We start from the raw sequence: 21813 nt of genomic DNA, 5'->3' as shown, positions 1-21813 counted from the left end.
GCAAAAACAGACTCAATAACCATGTCTATTCTGACTCATAGTGAACCTTTCGGACAGAACAGAACTGCCCCTGTGAGTGCCAGCTACTAAGTCATCACAGGAACAGAAAGCCTCGTTTTTCTCTCTCTGAGTGGCTGGTGGTTTTGAACTACTGACCTTAAGATTAGCAGCCCAACTCAAAACTCACTATGCCACCAGGACTACCGTTAGTAGGAAGCAATAAGCCTGGTAGGAGATATTCTAAAACTAAAATGGTTTTTTTTACCAAAGACTTTAATAACATCAAGGATTAGTAGTGATTATAATTTAGGCAGAGTCAAACTAAAGGAGGAGGAGAAATGAGACTCCCTCCCCAGAATACATTTTAGAGATAACATATTTTTAAAAGAATTCATTTTATCTGCCTATTAAGGAGAAAGACCAAGAACTGTCTTTAAAAAGAACTACATAATCTAATTTCAATGACTAAGAATACTCCTTGAGATCTTTAATAGGACATTACTCTTCAGTTATTTTTGCCATGTCCTTAATGGGAAATGTGTTATATTTTAAACATAAATGTATATAAATATATATATATTGAGCTATTGCTACTGTATTGATTTAGTTCATGTGGGTAAGCATTCTCTAGAACTAGTCTACTGAATATCCACTAGAGTAGCGTGAGCCCTTGATTTCTACTGTCTTGAATTGTAGTTTGATTTCATATCCAACTTTCTATTACACTAATGAGTCACAAGAAATTACACTAGTAATGAGTCACTGTTGAGAATTTTTTTGTCTTATAATCACATTTTCCTTTCAGATTCAAAGTAAACCAGAAAAGAAACCTGGAACATCACTCCCACCTCCAGCCACCTTTCCAAGCAGTCCCCAGCCTCTCCCCCCTGTTCCTCATGTGAATAATGTTGTGAACGCACCACTGTCCATAAACATTCCACGGTTCTACTTCCCTGAAGGTCTTCCAGATTCCTGCAGTAATCACGAACAGACTCTAACCAGAATTGAAACGGCTTTCATGGATATGGAAGATCAGAAAGCAGACATACATGAAATGGGGAAGATTGCAAAGGTAATAATAAATTATAATTTATAATCTCCCTTTCTCTAACCCTCTTTACTGTCTTTTGTTGTTTTTTAAAGCATATATAGGTAGTTTTTAAACAACTCTTACCACACCATACATACATCAATTGTGTAAAGCACATTTGTACATTCATTGCCCTCATCATTCTTAAAACATTTGCTCTCCACTTAAGCCCCTGGCATCAGCTCCTCATTTTTTCCCCTCACTCTCCATTCCCCACTGCCTCATAAACCCTTGATAATTTATAAATGATTATTTTGTCATATCTTGCCCTGTCCGACATCTCCCTTCACCCCCTTTTCTGTTGTCTGTCCCATAGAGAGGAGGTCACATGCAGATCCTTGTAATTGGTTCCCCCTTTTTCATGTTGAAATTTTTTCTTACTCTGATGCTACTTTAGCAAGACCTCTTTTGTAGACCCATTAAAAGAACAATGTTACCTGATAGCGGTCTTCCACACCCACCTCCCATTTAATATAGGAATCCCTTCTAGGGCACCACTATCCATGAATTTCATTGTTTGCTTAAAAGCTCCCAGTGACCGGCTTGTGGATACTCACTAGTGTTATTGCCTCCTTGCAATAGCTCTATTGTTTGGCTAAAAACTGAACCATGGGAGTGGGTTCATTTCAGATCTGAAAATGACTAAGAGCACTAGTCTCAGGGGTTCTGTACATATATCTGTCTGACCACTAAGCCTGGTCTCTTTCATGTTGAGTTCTGTTTCACATTTTTCTTTCACTTTATCCAGGACCTTCTAAAGTGGTCCGTTTGAAAGCAGCTGACAGCCAGGCACCATCTAGATCCTCCGTTTTAAAGCCATGAAAACTGATGGTTGATGGTCCATTATTGGACTCATTTGGGGCTAATCGTTTCCATGCGTCTCTGATCTTCATTACTTCCCCCCTCCCCCCTCAGAGAGGGATAAAGTAGTAGTGCCTTAAGTAACCAATAGAAACTTTTAAGATCCCAGCCTCTACTTACCAAATTAAGATGTAGAACATTGTTTTTGTAGACTGTTATGATGATTAAATTTGATACTCTATCCTCAGCAACTTACGTATTCCCTTAAAGTATTTGGTTGCTAAGTTTACAGACTTTTTCTTTGTATTATATAGGAATCTCTGTCCTTGTTCTCATCCATGGAGTATAATGTTTTTCCACACAAGAACCATTAGAATAGTTTGAATGGATGTTATAAAGTGACACCAGTGTTCAGAAATAAATAGACTGGCCATTAGGAAGCAAATCTTTAGTACTGCCAATATATCCAACTGCTTCTAATTTAAGATTAGTTCTTAATGCCAGGACTACTGTACAATCCTCAGTAATTGGATTCCACACTTCCAGTTCCCTCCCAGGACAATCTGTACAGAGCAAAATCATCACATTCTAATTTGATTATGCTGTTCCCCTGTTCAACAATCCTTAGGGACCCCAACCATCTATAGAAGTACTTTGTTTTGTTTTATTTTTATCATGTCCACATTTTTAGGAGTCAGATGATAGCTAAGAATTTAGCATTGGTTTCAGGCTGTACTTTAAGAGGCAAATGGGGATTAGTAGTCTGAAAGCTGCCAGAAAGAGGTCGCTTGTTTATAATAATATTAAATAATTGAGAACTGTGAGTATTCGATATAAAGTCCTTACTTCCTTTGCCCTCTTACTGACACACCTCTCTTTGCCTTTGGGCTCTCCTGGTTATCTCCTCTAAAGTACGCTTCCACTACTGTCTGCCCCCGGGTTATCTATCCTTCAAGACCTAGTTCCATCATACATTCAGAGAAATCCCTGCACCATACCCTCTAGCCATGCCTTGTCCTCTCCACCTCTGACCCCAAAGAGCATTTGGAATTGCTGTTTACTTGTTTATAGCTAAGATGATTTTAAGAGAAATTAATTGTATTTCTTTCATTTTACCCTTTCTGTAACTTGTTAGCTAGAAATTACTTATTGATCCCTTGCATTTCACAAATTCATGCAGACAATCAGCTTGAAAAACAGTCCTAATTATGGAAACTCCACAGTAATGATGCTGACACCATCAAGTCTGGAAAGTAAACCCAAGTGATGAGAGTCTCACCATCACAGACCTGTCGTCTACCGCATTTTGGGAAAAGGTCTAACCTTCCTCTGAATAGTCTGGTCAGAAGAGGTGTGGGGGAAAGTGCAGTCATGTCAGGGAAGGAATTTCTGGTTGCTGGAATCTCAAAGGAAGGATTTTGCTACTTATGTATAGTGAACATCAATTGTATATGGCATCAGGACCATCAGGCACCAGAGTTGAAGCTGATGATATGGGGGGAAATTAAACCTAGAAACATTTTTGTTTAGCTATCGTAACAATTATTTATTTAATGATGTGCTGTTTAACCCTAAAAAGCATGAGGTACCATGGCTATTGTACATATACATACTTGGTTTTCTTCTCTGAATTCCACTACATCATAATTAGCCTAAAATCTGTTCGTGGGTGACAAGCCTTTATAGTTCATTACTCTGATAGCTTAATTGTCACTACAAGTAATGAATTAAACTGCTCATACTTTTAGAAAGTTAAGCGCTAATCTTGTATATGAAAAATAGGAAGGTGAGTATCTTGAGTTTGTTAATTTATATATTGTTTTGGGTTTGCCTACAGTATCAGCTCAGTGTATTAGATTGTTGCCTTTCAAAACTTTCATTTTAAAAATTCTTTTAATTAAGATCTCCAGTTAGCTGTCTCCCACTTAATCCAGCTTTTGCTTGGCTATGCTGATCTATGGCGTTCCTGAGTGGCACAGATAGTTAAGAATTCCTGCAAGGTTGGTAGTTTTAATCTACCCAAAGGTACCTCAGAAAACCAACATCGTAATTTGCTTCCAAGGGGTCACAGCTCTGAAAACCCTATGATCCAGTTCTACTCTGCACAGAGGGTTTCTAATATTGGAAATGCCTCAAGGCCAGCTAACAACCATATGGCAACCCATTATCACTCACGAAATCTTCCTTCTGCTCCGCCAGTCTTTATTTTACAAGTCCTCCTCCACTAGGCAGTCAACTCTAACTCCAGCACCTTGGGCAAGCTCTTGTTCAGGCCAGAAGCTAGTAAGGGTTAGGTGAGTGAATGCGTTATGCTTGTACTGTCACAACAGGTTGACCTAGAAAAAAGAAAAGCTTCAAGGAGTAAGGAGGGGAGAGGTTGCCAGGGCAATAAATGGAAGCGTTTATAGATTTTTATTGCTTCTAGTCTTCCAGAGTTTAAGACTCCCAGCTGGAGTTTACAGTCTACTCTTAATGATACTTAAGTGTAGATGTAGTCTCCTTGTATGGGATTTGTTTTCTCAGGGCAAAGAAAAATCCATGTTTATGAGACTGCATGTGTTGGTGATGTTGAGCTCATCATCTTAGACCTCAAACAACCCAGAGAACGTAATACCCATGGTTCTGCTTAGCTTCTCGGTGTAGTTTGTACTCTCTTCCACAGCTTTAAGCAAGAATAGGGGAGAAATGAATAAGCACTTAATCTAAGAGGGACTAATGCACTGGAAAAATAGACACTGAGGAAAGCATTTGTTAGTGACTGAGCCAAAAGATTCATCCTGGAGTTTAACCTCTGGCAGAAAGTTGAGGGAAGAAAATGAAACTGTCTTCAAAATCATATAAAGCTCCTCTTTTCTGCCTGATTAGCACCATCGTAACAATGCATGCTTGTGCCTTAGAAGGGACTTCTCTGTACCTGAATTTCTTCAAATGACATTTAAAATGTTAAAAGAATATTACAAATATTGAGTAATAATACTGGGTGTAATTGAACTCAAACTCACTGGCATTGAGTTGGTTCTGATTCATAGCAACCTTATAGGACAGAGTAGAACTGCTCCTGTGGGTTTGAGAGGCTGGAAATCTTTATGGGAGCAGGCAGCCTCATCTTTCTCCCAAGAAGCAGCTGAGGGGTTTGAACTGCTGACCTATGATTAACAACCCAATGCATAACCCATTATGTCACCAGGGTTCCTATAAACCATCTTTTTTCCAGTTTTTTATGTTGTTTTTATGTTTATTACAAAAGTTTAAGAAAAAAATGAACATGAAAATGTACATAGCCTCACTTTTACACTGTAGTAAAATAGGTCCTTTGGAAAGCAGGGTGCGGAGAAGCAACTGATGCAGACTGTTGAACTTGGCTATTATACTCGCTCCAAGGCTTCTAACATAATGACACTATTGCCTCTTGTTACCACCATTCCAATATTGTTCTGTTGTCCACTAGTTGCCATCTCCACACATCATCTATCACAAGATTCATAAAGGGATCGAATCCCCAAAGTATTCTTTGTACATGGTCACTTCTTGTCCATATATGTTTTCATCTTGGGCAGATGAGCTTTGCTCATTATGTCGTCTCTGGAGGTTCAGCATTGCCTTGGAACGGATCTTGCGGCTTCCCTCACACTCCTGCAGTCAGCCGGGGTCCTAGATCACCTTATAGAGAGGTCTTAATCAGGTAGGGGATTTTTTGTGTTTTGCTCCAACAACAATATTGATTACTATAGACTGACTCTTGCTTCTTCCTGCTCCAAACCTGTTTCCTAAACCCAGTTTTCTATACTTCACTGTATTTCCACTTGTCATCTAGTCTCTGCTCTAAAAAAATCTTATCACCAATTTTTTCTTTCCCGGTAGTCAATGTCTCTATTCTGTTGCCTTTAGATTAATATCATATATGTTTTAGATTATCTTTCTTTTTAACTTATGACTCCTTTTATCTTATTCTTTGTTTTTTTTAAAACTGATGTATGCCAGCCGTCATTTTAAAAGTAGTCAAAGTTTAATGTCTGAAATCCTCGTCAGTCATTCACTACCTATCCCTTTTGGCATTTTCTCCAGGAGCCTGTTACCTGCAAACTGCCTAGCATTTGGCAACTCAGGGTACACACTGCTGCATAAAAAATAAATGGATCTTTCCCAATCTACTTCACAGCATATTTGTTTTATATCTATGTCTAAATAGTTTGCTTCTGGGTCAGAATAAGTTGATATTAATTTCTCAGAGACTTTTTACACCTGTGAGCCAACATACCAGGAAGCTTCAAATAGTTTGTGGGAAAATGGAATTACAAGATAAGGGAATTTTCTGATGAACACTTTGTATCCCCACTGTCAAGAGGCATATTCTGGAGAAAAGCCCTTAGCCCATGGGAACGTAATTGTTTAATTGTTGAAGTAACCCCACAGGAGGGACAAGCACTCAGCCCTGGGAAGTATCTCAGCTGAGAAGGATGTGCTGGAGAGCTCTTGATCTTCTCGTTCTAAGGAATCCACAAGTCACTCGATGGTGGCAGCTTCAAGCACTTTGGCAAGCCAGTTTCAGTCTCCCAACACTTCCTCTGTTTGTGGCTCTGCACCTCCCACTCCCATAATACAGGCTGTTCTTTCAGCTTTCCCAGCAGTCATCATTGGCCTTTCACGTCTAAGAGCATTTCCTTGGCAAACCACCATCCGGCATGAAAGGAGGGATTGAGTTTGGGAAAAGTGGGTTTGACAGTTTACACACCCAAAGTATATTAATTGTGAGCTTTGTACCTTGGCACTCATAATTTACACAATAGACAGAATCCATGTGGTTGCTAAGCAACAGCTTTTCCCCATTCTTGACCTCAGTGGAGCTATTTGACCTCTGGACTTAAGAAATCTTAAATTCCACTCTGCTTGCAAAACATGATTTAGTAGCCTGGCCAGCAGCTGCTCCTTAATTCTGCTGTATACTTACTTCCCTTGGCATGAAACTCACCTTCTATATCTGCCTCTCCAACATGAAGCCAGCAGCCTTGGGCGTTTTCTCAGGATAGCTATTACCATTGTAGGTAGTCATCTGTGGACATCCTCTATCCAGTGAGGCCTCATACTGAGATCAGTGCCAACTGATCTAATGTGGCGACATAGCTCATCTACCTCCAAAGAGAAGCAACCTCTGTAAGATCGTGAACACTCCACAAATCTTATATAAAATATGAACAATCAGAGTATCTTTAATAATATGTGACTCTTTAAATAGTTCCAGGTTTGGGGATGTGTTTTATGTACATGTCCAAATTAAGAAACATTTGCAGGCTATTTGCTAATGTCATGTTACTTATAAAGGCAACTTTGATAATGATTCTTTTATAAGAAAGTATAAGGAGAATTTTTTTCATTGAAGAGTGGGGGAAATTAAAACCTTTTAAATTAATGGTCATTTTTATTCAGTGTTCTTCCTAAAGCTTTTATAATACATAGTCATTTGTGGTAGTATCTAATATATATGATAGCATTTTGATTTTTACTTCTCATCTTTTACCTGAATTGTAACCATTTAAAGAGATTTTATAGCTATTTTCCTGAACAGTCTAGGATTTTTCTTTAAAGTACGATTTAATGACATAATAGGCAAAGGAAAGAAAAGTATTTTACTGCTGAAAGAAGGGCATACACAATGATAGCATTCAGTCATTTCTTTTTCTTCCTGGAAGGTGGAAAATAATATATATTGTAAGATCGGTAAGCAAGGTAAAGATGAGGGAAAGAAGTATGACTGTAAATAGAGAAAAGGTGAATATATTTCCATTTTCATCATTAAAAGTATGTTTTGTTCTTATGTCGCTACCCACACTCCCTGTCTCTTATCTCTGAATAGCCAAACATCTAGTAGATGATGTTTAGATAGTCTGTACATTGAGATAGTCTCTCTGTCCTAGTGCGGCTGCCCTGATGGCCCTTGTGTCCACTGAGGCGTGAGGAGTAAAAGCCACAAAGACTTCTACTTGACAGTGCCATCCTCTTCACTGCCTCTTGGCTCACACGGTATGTCTTTTTATTTGCAGGTCTGTGACTGTCCTCTCTACTGGAAAGCCCCCATGTTCAGGGCTGCAGGGGGAGAGAGGACAGGATTTGTGTCAGCACAGTCATTCCTTGAAATGTGGAGAAAGTAAGTATATGAGCGAGCACTCTGGGGCTTAGCAAAGATTTGTATAGTCCCTATGACATGCTTGAAAAAGAGTCATTTATGTTGCTCATTTATTTAGTTCCCCTTTGTCCTTTATTTCAGAAAATAAAAATTTCTGATTCACAATCATTTATACCCATACAGAAGTTGTTTGCCTTGATCTAATTGCTAGGTGCCTTGGAGTTAATTCCAACTCCTAATGAACCCCTGCACAACTGAACAAAATATTGCCCAGCCCTGACCCTTCCTCAAGACCATTGCTATATTTGAGCTCACTGTCAAAGTCATTGTGTCAGTCCATCTTGATGAAGGTTGTCTTCTTTTATTTGGTCTTCTTTTTTCCCCCCCTCCCTCCCTGCTCCCCCCTTCCTCATGAGCCCTTGATAATTTATAAATTATTATTTTGTCATATCTTGCCCTGTCCGGCGTTTCCCTTCACCCCCTTTTCTGTTGTCTGCCCCCCAGGGAGGAGGTCACGTGTAGATCCTTGTAATCGGTTCCCTCTTTCCAACCCACTCTCCCTCTACCCTCCCAGTATCGCCACTCACACCCTTGGTCCTGAAGGTATCATCCACCTTGGATTCCCTGTGCCTCCAATTCCTATCTGCACCAGTGTACATCCTCTGGTCTAGCCAGACTTGCAAGGGAGAATGTATCACAGGTTTCTAATGAGTCTCCCTCCAATCCTACTGTCACATTCTTCATGTAGTGCAGTTTCTCATATTATTTGCTCAAATTGACTTATATAAAAATTGAATAAGTATGGCAAAAGGATACAACCCTGATGTACACTTTTCCTGATTTTAAAACATGTAGTATCCTCTTTATTTGGCTGCCTCTTGGTCAGTGTACAGGTTCTATGTAAACACAATGAAATGTTCTGGAATTGTCATTCTTCTCAGTGCTCTCCATCGTTTTTCAAATGCACAGAGTGGAATGCCCTTCCCCAGGCTATTAAACACAAGTAAACTTCTTTCTGCTATTGTCTACTTTCAGCCATGACACATCTGACAATAACAATGATAAGCCTGTTCCACACCTGTTCTAATCCAGCTTGAATTTCTGGCAGTTCCCCGACAGTGTACTACTACAGTCATTTTTTAATGATCTTCAACACAATTTTGCTTGTATGTGCTATGAATGATATTGCTGGATAATTTCCACATTCCATTGGATTTCTCCCAGTCGTTTGGCCAGGTAGCTGTCTTTCAAATTTTTTGCCATTGATAAGTGAGCACTCCAATATTGCATCCATTTGTTTGTTTAAATATGTTCGTTGATATTCTGTCAGTTCCTGGAGCCGTGTTTTCATCAGAGCTTCTCCGTGAAGCTCAGACTGCTTCCTTTGATATCCTTGAGCATATGAAAGCTTGAGCGTAAGCGAGCTTTTCCTGGTACCGTGGCTCTGTTTTCTTTTTATAGCCCCTGATACTTCTTGTGTCATTCAATGTCCTGCTCATGGATTTTCATTGTTGCAGCCTGACACTTGCAGTTTCCTTCAGATCTTTCACCCAGAGCAGTGTCTAGTGTATTCTTCCCTTTTGGTTTAATCACTCCACCTCTTTGCACATTTTATTATAGTACTTTGTCATCTCCAGCACCCTTTGACTTCTGCTCCATTCTTTTGTGTCTTCCATTCACTTTAACTACTGTACCTTCCAGAGAAAGTTTTAGAGTCGGTTCTGACATCCATTTTGGCCTTTCTTTCACATCTTTTTCATGATCATCCCTTTCTTCATGTATGATGTCTGTGATGGCATCCCACAACTTGTTTGGTCTTCAGTCATTACTGGTCAGTGCATCAAACCTTTCCTTAAGATAGTCGAAATTCGGGTGGGATATACTCAAGGTTGTACTTTGGCTCATGTGGACTTGTCTTAATTATCTTCAGGTGTAACTTGACCTTGCTTGTAAGTAATTGATGATCTATTTCACAGTCAGCCCTGGCGTTGTTTTGAATGATAACCGTCTCCATCATCTTTTCATAAATATAGCCTATTTAATTTCCGCATCATCTGTCTGGCAAAGTCCATTGTGCATAGGTACTGTTTATGTTGTTGAAAAAAATATTTCCAATGAGTATGTCATTGATCTAAAAAAAAATTCTATCATGTAATCTCTGGCGTGTTTTCCATCACCAAGACCCATATTTTCCAATTACTGATCTTTTTTCTTTGTTTTCAATTTACACATTCCCTTTATGAGGAATTGTCAATGTATCTGCCACTTTATTGTATTGCGGGAGCTTGTGATGCTAGACAATATGCCACAGATATGTCAAATGCCAGAAGGGTTTTATCCTTCAACAGAACTTCCAAGTCAAGGCAGACTTGAAAGAATGACCTGGTAGTCTACTAAAACAATCAGTCAGTGAACACCTGTGACCAGCAGCAGGACATTGTCTGACACAGTGCCAGAAGTTGAACCCTTCCAATTCAAAGGCACTTACAATATGACTGGGAAGGAGCTGTCTCATCAAAGTTGTATCTACTTTGTTGACATTGGTAGAGTATAGCTTTTGGGACCTCCATTGATTTGCTGGTGTGGTATGACTCATGATGGGAAGAAACTGCAGCTCTTAGTAATTAGAATGTGGGATATACAAAAGTATAAAACTAGCAAAATTAGAAGTTATCAAAAATGAAACGGGATACTTGGTGAGCTGAAATTAACTGGTATTGGCCCATTTGAATCAGAAAATTCTATGGTTTTACTATGCCTAGAATGACAAATAGAAGAAATGGTGTCCCACACATTGTCAGAATGAATATTTCAAAATCTGCCATGAAGTACTTACATACTATCTGTTATAGGATTATATCTACCCACATACAAGGAAATCCACTCAATAAAAATTATTATTCAAATATATGTACCAACCCACAAATGCCAGTGATGAAGAAATTGAATTCTACCAGCTTTTGCATCTAAAATTGATCAATGTCATCAGTTGTATTAGTAACAGTGGCCTACGTACATTTTGGTGCCTCAAATGTTAGACTTATTTCTGGGTTTTCCCAGAACATATACTACACTTCACTGGGCTCACCCATTTAAAAAAAAAAATCAGGCTCCGGATAGGGCAAGATATGACAAAATAACGAGGTATAAATTACCAAGGGCACATGAGGGAGGGGGGAAAGGGGAGGGAGGGGAAAAAAAAAAGAGGACCTGATGCAAGGGGCTTAAGTGGAGAGCAAATGCCTTGAGAATGATTGGGGCAGGGAATGTATGGATGTGCTTTATACAATTGATGTATGTATATGTATGGATGGTGATAAGAGTTGTATGAGTCCCTAATAAAATGTAAAAAAAGAAAAGAGGAGAAAAAAATGATTAGGACAAAGACTGTACAGATGTGCATTATACAATTGGTGTATGTATATGTATGAACTGTGACAAGAATTGTATGAGCCCCTAATAAATTGTTAAAATTTAAAAAAAAACACAAAAGAAAAGAAAAAAAATCAGGATGTTTTGATTTAGTGTTAGCTAGACTGAGATGAGGAAGTACATGCTGGCTTTATTTTAAAGTAGTTTGTGTTATAGTAAATATTGAGTTTACGTTATACTTTACATGGTGTCCTTGGATCCAAAGATGTAGTTGAACAGTGCAAATTGCATGAACTTGGAATTTTCCCCAAGTATCAGTTCACCTTGGTTAGGAACTGAATAACAACCAGTTCCAGTTAGTTATTGTCAAAGCGTGCGAGGAGTAAGTCACTGTACAGTAAACGAGGAGCCCTGATGGTGCAGTGGGTGTGTGTGTGTGACTGCTGACCACAGGCCAGCTCTCAGAGCCCACCGGCCACCCCACAGGAGAACTGTGAGAATTCCTGTTCCCATGAAGACTTACAGAAACCCACAGGACAAGTCCTACTGTGTGCTGTAGCCTGGTGATGAATCTCGATTGCTTTACTAGTAGTGAGTTTGGTACAAAAAAAGAGATACAAATAGTCTGAAACCCAAATGGGTCTGTCAGGGCTCAAACTCCTTTATTAAAATGAAAGTGTTCCGGTCTTGTTATAAGATGGCACAGCTCCACCTGTGCACAGACGCTCTTAAAAGTTGAATTCTTCCTCGAAAAAAGCTTGGAGGCAATCTTAGCTCTGAAACCTTTAACATGAATGATCCATTGACTTCTATATATTGAAATATATCCTGTATAATTTGAAGAAAAATTCAAATCTTCAGAATATTTATGAAAACTGCTATGTCGTCGTGCATTTAACACTCTACCTTGCCCTCTTAACACCCTTAGATGTGCCTTTGCAATTTTCGTGTCTATTTTTCACTCTTCTCAAACTATGTTCTGACTTTGTAGTATCTAACTTATAGCATCCAGCTTGTATAATCTCTCTATATATTGCATAGCCTCCCCTACTGAAAAGAAAAACCCACTTCCATCTAACTGATCTAACTCCTAGTGACCCTGTAGAACAGGGAAGAATTGGCCTTTGGGTTTCTAAACCATTAAATCTTTTAAAGGCTGCAGAGTGACTGGTTGGTTCAAATTACCGACCTTATGATTGGCAGCTCAACGCATGATGATCTAGCCACAGTGGGTTCAGATATAGCTTCCCTAGGAAGTCAATTAACACCTAATTCTTTTTCAAATATGACTTACCTTTTTTATCTTTTCCTATAATTTGTGGATCTGATTCTTCTCATATTTAAAATAAGGAAGATAAATGAATACATTAGGATAACTAAATCGCTAAAAATACAGTAGAACACCATATGTAAACTGGTGCTGATGTAGCATATCCAATGCAGTTTTCTGAATCTGCACCCCAAATAACCCCTAGAACAGGCTAGTAACCAAAACACCAAGAAAAAAATGTAATTGGGCCATATAAGAAATGGTGATTAGTATGCAAAAGTTAGAAACAAAGATGACTCCGTCATTGAGAAATACGGCCTTGGTGATAGAAATTCAGCTAGAGATCACACAGACCTTCCAGTAGCAAAACGATCGCTATATTATTGCAGGTACTGTTTGTCAGCAGCAGTGACTATCTACATGGGCCTCACCAGAGGGAACACACGGGGATCAAATTGACTACATCTGTAGAGACAGGCAGGGAATGCTGGTGACATCGAGCTTACGAGTTGGGCTGCTTACCTAACCACAAGGTCAGCAGTTCAAAAACATCGACCAGCTCTGTGGGAGTAAGATCAGACTTTCCACTCACATAAAGAATTCGTCTCGGAAACCCACAGGGGCAGTCCCACCCTGTCTTCCAGGGTTGCTGTGAGTTGGCATTAACTCAGTGGCAGTGAGTTTGGTTTGGGTTTGATGGAAAGAGACAGTGGAGAAGCCTTTATCTTCCATGTATTCAGTAAAGCAGGCTTGCAAAAATAATTTAATAATGGTTCATACCTTCTTAGTTTTACTTGTTCAATGTCTCATGATTTGAATATGGCAGCAGTGACATAAAAGTAAATAAGGACTCTCCTTCAAGGGAAGCAAACCACACATCTTACATGAAAAGTGTAGCTCTCATTCTCATCTGATGTAGAATTTTATCTATTTATTAGCAATAAATGCCTAGAGATTTTGATCTTTACTTTTGAAAGTTACAGTTAAGGTAGAGGGGAAGAGTATATTTATCTAGATACTGCTTAATTTAACATCCTGATAAAGTTTTTCAAATTTAAACCCAAATTATTTTTCTCTCTCCCTTCTTTGTTCTTTAATAGTTAGTTCTTGATATACTTACATTTATATATATTAGGAAAATGCCACCGCTTACCCCTTCTGTCTATTTTAACTGATGTCCCCTCTCTACACATTTTCTTCTTACCTTTTCTGGGCTAGGTACCCTTTCTGGAGAAATGATTGGGAAATAATTGTGATTTATTATTATTATCATTTAAAATTAACATAAGTAGCAGAATTCAGCAGAGAGTTGGTGCCTACAAGACCTTTGTAACCATTTAGTGCAAGAGAGCATGGGAAGTAATTAATAAATGCATTCTTAATTTTTAAAACCTAGCAGCAAGCTCAGTTCAAGTTCTTTGTGTGTTTCCTGAGAAGTAAAGTGATCAAGGTGCAGCAGACCCTGCCAGATAGTGGACTTCGTGAAAGGGGCCGTGCATGAACCACAAGTTACAAACTAGCCTTTAGAAAATAAACACACACAAAAAGGCACTGTTGTAAGTTCTTCGTTATAGCAAGGAGTTAAAGGACCCACGGGAGTCGAGCCATCCCTCATAAACTCTCTCAATCACAATCCAGAGCCACTTCCCTGGCCCTTGTTTCCCCTCTCTGAAAACAAATTGAAAACTACTGTGTAAAATATAAGAAATGTCTTTTTTTTTAACTCTGTGTCGATAAGGTCATAAAAGTAGGGGGATCCTTTGGAGACTAAAATTAGCAAAACTCAAAAACAAAAAACATTGCCATCAAATTGATTCCAACTCATAGCAACCCTATAGGACAGAGTAGAATTGCCTGTGTGGGTTTCCCAGACTGTAAGTCATTACAGGCGTAGAAAGCCTCATCTTCCTCCATAAGAGCAGGTGGCGGGTTTGAACAGCCACTAGGGCTCCATAGAGTAAGAAAATACTCAGTAGTAACTAAGGGTAAGGAACAATGAAACTGGCATTCATCCTTGGGGTATGTTCCATGGATACTTCTGGAACTTTAGATCCTGGGTAGAGAACATAGAACCAAGGGCCTGAGCAGTAAGGCAGTCAGCTTAGATCCCTCTTTGTTCCTCAACACTTCAGCCAGGTGGTAGGATTGGGAAAGCATTTGTTGTTGGGATTTTAAAAATAAACTTAACAGTAGCAGAATTCAAGAACACGTTGCAGATAAATCAAGAAATGTCAGGAAGCCCTGAGAGTGTGAACCAGGAGCAGAAGGAACAGTCGAGGGACATGGACACATTGGCGGTGTCCAGCCGCTATGTTCAGCATTGTCTGTGAAAACCATCCGACAGCATGGGAAAGCAGCAAAGCAGGAGTAATCATTGTTTAAGAAAAAGCTTTGAACAAACTAGATCTAAAAAGGATATCGTCTTTTCTGTGAGAGATTAAGCTAAACATAAATACAACGATGCCTATTTTACGTGGTTTTGAATATTTTAGGACCCTCTGTTTCTGAACCTGGGGTTAACTTTAACAAAGAAAGCCTAGCATCCAGCTTGATTCATCTGCAAAAAGCTACTTAAAATATAGCAAGGTGGAGAAGAGCCAGGTTTTGGATCCAAGGTCCAATGGACATGTATGTTGTTAGGTAGAACAACGGCTGTATTTCTTTATTGAGGTGAGTCTTTTTAACTCTGTCTCCAGGGAAAAGAAACTTCTGCAAAAAGCAAAAAGGGTACAAAAGACACGAAGCAAAAGTCTTCATTTGGGTTAACTGCCAGAAGCTGCCTCTGAAGTTATATGAGAGGCCTTCAAATTGTTCGTGAAAAAAATGGGCTTTTCCCAAAAACTTCTTGAAGCCCCCTTGAATAAATAGCATGCACAACTGCCATTATAACTTTCTTTTTCATTAAAAACACTCTGAATAGATAAGCATGTATCTCTATATATTAAAGCTTGAGGTTATGGCCAAATACTAAGATGGTTTGGTGCCCTCTAGTGGGAGCTCCTGTTTCAGCACTTAAAATGCCTTTTCTTTCCCTACACGAAGCAACACCCACTCCAAGTCAGCATTTTCTACATGTACAATTTAATGACCTTGGTTATATGCTTTGGGCTGGTGCAGACATTCTCACCCTTCTCATTAACATAAACTCACCATCCTGTAATATATTCAAAGTACTTCAAAAAGTTTATGGGAAAGAATGGAATTTATAAAAGTACCCTTGGAGAGAGTTCTTAAATGGGTACATAATGCTCAAAGGCAGATCTTCTTTACTAGACAAACTAAACTGTTGTTTGATTTTAAGACAACTTTGGGGATATTCCGAAGTTAAGGTTTAAAGAAAATCTCAGAGCAAGACTTTCAGGGGCTCATCCCCCCTGCGCTCCAGGGAGTCTAGATTCGGTGAGAATTTTCCATTCTTTTCTGAGTTTTCCCCCTTTTGATTTGTGTTCTTCTATGGAACCTTTGCTCAAAATGTTCAGTAATGGTAGTGGGCAGCATTCAGGTCTTCTGATCACTTAACGAAACTTCACGGAGGCAATTAGCCACATGTTCTATTTCTCCTATTCTTGACTCTCCTTTCTCTGTTGTGGGCAAGTAAAAACTAATCTGTGTTCCTTGGATGACCACGTGCAAGCTTTGAAGACCCCAAGCACTATACAGTGAGCTAGGAGGGTAGTGCACAGCACTGACTGGGTTATTAGACCAGTTCATTAGGATTTCCCGTGTCACCATGGCCCTACGCCTCCAAACCAGAGAACCAGATCCCAAGAAGTACTGGATAGCACACCCAGTTTTTGGCAATTTAACTTTTGACAGATACACATTTAAAAATCATTTTATTGGGGGCTCGTACAATTCTTATCACTATCCATACATATATCCATTGTGTCAAGAACATATGTACATTTGTTGCCATCATCATTCTCAACACATTTGCCTTCTACTTGAGCCCTTAATATCAGCTGCTGGTTTTCCCCCTCTCTCCCCACTTTCCCCTACCTCATGACCCCTTCATCATTCATGAAGTATTATTTTGTCATATACTACACTGTCCGACGTCTTCCCCCACCTTTATTGACAGCAACGATCAGCCGTACTTTAAGGGAAGCTCAGGTATGCCTCTTTGGGGAGACTAAGCAGGGGGGGGCATGATAGTTTAAGTTGCCACACTGACCTTAAAAATGATGTATTTCTTTTTGTACTTTTTTATGCATTCCCTTTGCATAAAGTGACTTGGACCCAAATATAGTAAACTCCCTACTACAAAAACAATCGGCAGATAATGATACAGAGCTAAAACTATTTGTCATGTACATGCACGAACTGACTTGCTCCAGTAATAAGCCTGCTACATCTTAAATAATGAAGTCAACTACGAAAGTCATTGCTATAAAGGGCAGTCATTTATTTCCCTCCTGTCAGAGGGCTCATGGATTGGAGGTGCTGGATGAACGCCTTAAAGGGCTCCTGTCCCCCTGACGCTTGCTCGCCCTGCCTTCCCTGCTGTACTCAGCATCTCATTCTCGCAGCCAGGACATTCTTTGGGGAAAGTCTTGGCTCCATAACTTTTTAGTTTGGGTTCCTCTGCTTTGGGGCAGAGCTCTCAGATACTGTCCCAGCTTTCTGGTGCACACCTTCTTTGACCTGGTCGTGGCAGCGTGCCAGTCTATCAGTTGGCAGAGCAGGAGTTGGTCTGAAGTGCTCTAGAACATAGCCGTTTAAACCGCTACGTTTGCCCTCTTTCTTCCGTTTTCATAACTTTTGTCATCACCTTTGCTGACAGTTGGAATTCACAAGTCATTACCATTGACTGACAGCCATAATTCACCTTTCTCTCTTTCTCATGTTTCTGATAGAAGGGCCATGCCTGATTTGCCATTTCCCTTTCAGAATATCTCTCACCAGCACATCTGTGCTCCTTTTATTAAGTAGCACTTGTCTAAAATGAAAATTGCCTCTTTGTTACGATCTTCCCACCCTAACCCTCACAGGGAGTGCCATTTGCACTAATCTTTTTCTACAATGTATATTGATTTAACATTGGGAGCTTTGTTGAAGAGTGATAAGGGGGTAAAACTAAAGATCGTGACTATAGCTTGAATAAGCAAAATGAAGTCAGTTAGGTATATGTCTGTTACATCCCAGACTTCATCTGTGTGTGAGTTATGATGCCAGGTGCTCAGGAAAACAGAGCTATAACTTTGCCAGCCCTGCAGCGCGAGAGCAATAAAAGAGAACAAGCAACATAGTGATAGCTGTTGTTGTATTCTGTCAAGTCAGTTTCAACACATAGCAACTCCACAGGATAGAGCAGACCTGTCCCATTCGTTCCCAGGGCAGTAATCTGCATGGAAGCACACTGCCACATCTTTCTCCCATGGAGCAGCTGGTGAGTTGAACTGCCAACTTTCACTTACCAGCCAAGCACTTAACCGTTGTGCCACCAAGGCTTCTTAAAGGTATATATAGTATGCATGGAATTAGTACTAAATTTAGATAACAATTAGTAAGGGGGTTACTTGTCAGGGAAAGTTTCTTAAGAGTGAGAGATTACTCGCTGGCTTTAATGACTAGGCAGCATTCGTAAGCGCAGATGCCCATGTTCCAGGAAAGTAGAATATCTTGAAAAATGGCACAGGGCAAAGGGAGCTGGAGTAACTAGGGTCTTCCCCCATCCTCTACCCTACACCTAATAACTACCAACTCCTTTCACGCCCTTGCACAGTGATATGGGTAAACTTCTGTAAACTAAATTCCAAGCTTGATGACATAAAAGGGCCTCCATGGAAGGACCTGATTCTTCCATGTTACGTCCCTTTCTCTTACTGCCCAGCATTCTCCAGTGTCGTCATAAACAACACTTGTAGTTCCCCAGATGCTCTCTGCACTGTCACACCAGGTGTTTGAAGTAGCAACCTCTTTCCCACACCCTCCTGTGTTCTTCCAGGGCACCGTGTGCACAGTTCTACCATGACCATCAGACAGGAGTATAATCTTCATTGGTGTGTTTCTCCCCCACTAATTTTAAGCTCCTATGGTGACACAGTGGGTTAGTCATTGGGCCTAACCAACTGCAAGGCTGACAGTTCAAGCCCAGCATCCCCTACACAGAGGAACGATGAGGCTGTCTGCTCCCTTCATGATTTACAGTCTTGGAAACTCTTTAAGGAATTTCAATGAATTGGAATCAACTTGACAGTGGAGAAGGAGCACAAATCTATGTCTTTTTTGTTGTTTACTTAATCCCAAATATACTCAAGGCGAGCATGGTACATGTCTCCCATAGAGCATCTGGTGGTTTCAAACCACTGACCTTTCTGTTAGAAGCCAAGCACTTAACCGCTATGCTACAGAGTTCCTAGAAAACTATGGTGTATTTATTAATTTTTAAAGCCTATGTATTCAAAATGTAATTTATGTATTTCAAAATATCTTTATTAGGTTTGGCCATACATATACCAGCCAACTTGGGCAGCCAGTTTATATCTTATGTTTAATGGTCTGTCTGATGTATTCTCACCTGGATATCCTGTGATAGATCTGAATGTAGATTCTCCCGCAAATGGTTGTTTCTTTATTATTAATTTGGTGTTAATACAAATATCAGTCCATAGTTCAATCACATCAGGCAGTATTGTACAATTGCTACCTCAATCTGTTTCCAAACATTGTTTTCCTTCCTGGACTACTTGACATCACCTCCTTTACCCCACTCATCACCCCTGTATCCCTCCACCCCTGAAATCCGCATTCTACTTGCTGTCCCTAAAGGCTCATCAATCCTGGGTTTCATATACCCCCAACAGAAAACATATAACACAACTTCAAGAGGGTGACTGACCTCCAATGACATAACACCTCTGAGATAAACCGTAATATGAACAAACAAAAATACAGACAATGATGAAAACGAGATTAGGTCCAATGTGCACCAGAGGGGAATCAACTGACACAGGTTCAACTGTTCAGCTCAGGTTTCTCCCTTTGATCTTCTATACGTATCCATCCAATGCACTCTGTGTAGTCATCACTTCCCTCCCGTCCCTCATTTATAGATGGAGGGAACGCGGGGTGGGGACCCAATGCCCACTGTAGGCTACTGGGCATCCCTTTGCAGAGGGGTAGCAGGGAGGAGACAAGTCACTCAGGTACAGCATCGATGGAAAACACAACTTTCCTCTAGTTCTTAAATGCTTCCTGACCGCCACCCTCTCCCCCCCACAATTCTACCTTACAAACCTGGTTGGACCAGAGAGGTACAGTGGGGCAGATAGAAACTGGAAACACAGGGAATCCAAGATAGATGAACCCCTCAGGATCAGTGTTGAGAGTGGTGATACCGGGAGGGTGGGGGGAAGGTGTGGTATGTGGTAGAAAGGGAGAACCTATTACAAGGATCTACATATAACCTCCTCCCTGGGGATGGACAACAGAAAAGTGGGTGAAGGGAGATGTCGGACAGTGTAAGATCCGACAAAATATAAATTATCATGGGTTCATGAGGGAGGGGGGAACGAAGAGGGAGGGGAAAATGAGGCACTGATACCAAGTGCTCAAGTAGAAAGCAAATGTTTTGAGAATGATGAGGACAACAAATATACAAATGTGCTTGACACGATGTATGTATGTATGGATTGTGATAAGAGTTGTATGAGCTCCCAATAAAATGATTTAAAAAAGAAAAAGAAACCAAAAGGGATCTATACAAATGGAAGAATATCCCACATTCATGGACAGGAAGACTCAATATTATGAAAATGTCTATCTGTAAACTCAATCCAAATTCCAGCATATTATTTTAAAGAAATGGGAAAAATACTGAGTACAAGCTTCTTGTGGAGAGGGAAGAGGCTCAGGATTGGCAGAGACTCCTAGAAAGAGAACTCACATGTTTGGAAATGCTGCTTAGTAAAGACATAGCTGACAAGGGACTAATTACTAAAATCTACAGTATATTACAAATCTACAGCAAGAAAATTAATACCCCTCGGAGACAGTGGGCAAAAACCTGAACAGATGAGTCACAAAGGATGACACTCAAATGGCTATTAAACATAAGAGGGGGAAAAAAGCATCATAAGGAGAAATGCTCCCATGCACTAGCCATCAAAAGATGCAAATAAAACCGCCATGAGATAGCATCTGACACCCATAACTGTAGCCCAATTTAAAAAAACCTGAACCGCAAATGTTGGAGAGAGTGTGGTGTGATTGAACTTTTATCCACTGCTGGTGGCCTTGTAAATATGCACAGCCACTATGGAAGGCGATATGGTGATTCCTAAAACAGATGGCAATTGAAGTATTGTATGACCCAGCAATAACTGGGCATATACCCAAAAGGAATATGAAACCGATCCTGAACAGACATATATTCTCCCATGTTCATTGCAGCACAGTTCATAATAGCAACAAGTTGGAAACAGCCTAAATTCCCATCAGTATAAGATTTGATTTAAAAAAAAAAACAAAACAACTCATATATACACACAGTGGTATACTATGTATCCCTAAAAGATAAAAAAAGGAAATTATGAAAAATCTCAAAACATGGAGGGATCTGGAGGATATTATGCTGAGTGAAGTTAGTCAATCACAAAAGGGCTGCTGTAGGAACAAGCGGCAGAATGGGCACAAACTCAAGATTGTGGAGCATCCAGTCTGCTGGCCAGTGGGGCCAGAGAGCCTAGTAGAGAGCCTGACCAGTGCCAATGAGCCATACACCATCCACTCTAGGTAAATAGTTTGAAGTTCGCTTTGCTAGAGGGCACCTCACATCAGCTGGGATCAAATGGTCCGGGAAGGGGAAGGGGATGTTTATGGAGTGGCTGCTATGTAAATCTATGATGAGGGCCCCTGGGCAGGTAGCTAGCTCTACCAGAGAGGTAAGAGATACTGATGGGAAAACAAGTCAGGAGAGGAGAAAGGGAGCCAATATGTCAGGGGTAATACAAGTATATGTCTGTTGGTAGGAAAACAGGAGGACCAACCTCCAGTTTGGGGGAAGAATGACCAAAAATGCTTATGGGGACACTAGTGGCGAGTTTCTTTAGTGATATGCACTGAATGGGCCACACTGACCTGAGCTTTTGGGTGCGTGTTGGGGACCTAGGCCGGGTGCCATGGAACATTGGGACACTGAATCCTGGATCTTCAAGG

The 21813-nt window shown here is 40.2% G+C and overlaps 1 protein-coding gene across 5 annotated transcripts in view; it reads left to right on the top strand.

Moving 5' to 3' along the window:
* PPP2R3A (protein phosphatase 2 regulatory subunit B''alpha) overlaps positions 1-21813 on the top strand; it is a 202596-nt gene that overhangs the window by 79887 nt on the left and 100896 nt on the right. For all 5 annotated transcript variants that reach the window (XM_075546885.1, XM_075546883.1, XM_075546886.1 and 2 more), the window contains 2 exons: positions 806-1072; positions 7930-8033. In XM_075546885.1, coding sequence (XP_075403000.1) covers positions 806-1072; positions 7930-8033 — 371 coding nt within the window. The remainder of the gene's footprint in view (positions 1-805; positions 1073-7929; positions 8034-21813) is intronic.

The sequence above is a fragment of the Tenrec ecaudatus genome, chromosome 4 (assembly GCF_050624435.1).
Source record: "Tenrec ecaudatus isolate mTenEca1 chromosome 4, mTenEca1.hap1, whole genome shotgun sequence".
Lineage (NCBI taxonomy): Eukaryota > Metazoa > Chordata > Mammalia > Afrosoricida > Tenrecidae > Tenrec > Tenrec ecaudatus.
The sequence above is the reverse complement of the archived record's forward strand: the minus strand, read 5'-3'. Positions and strand labels throughout refer to the sequence as shown.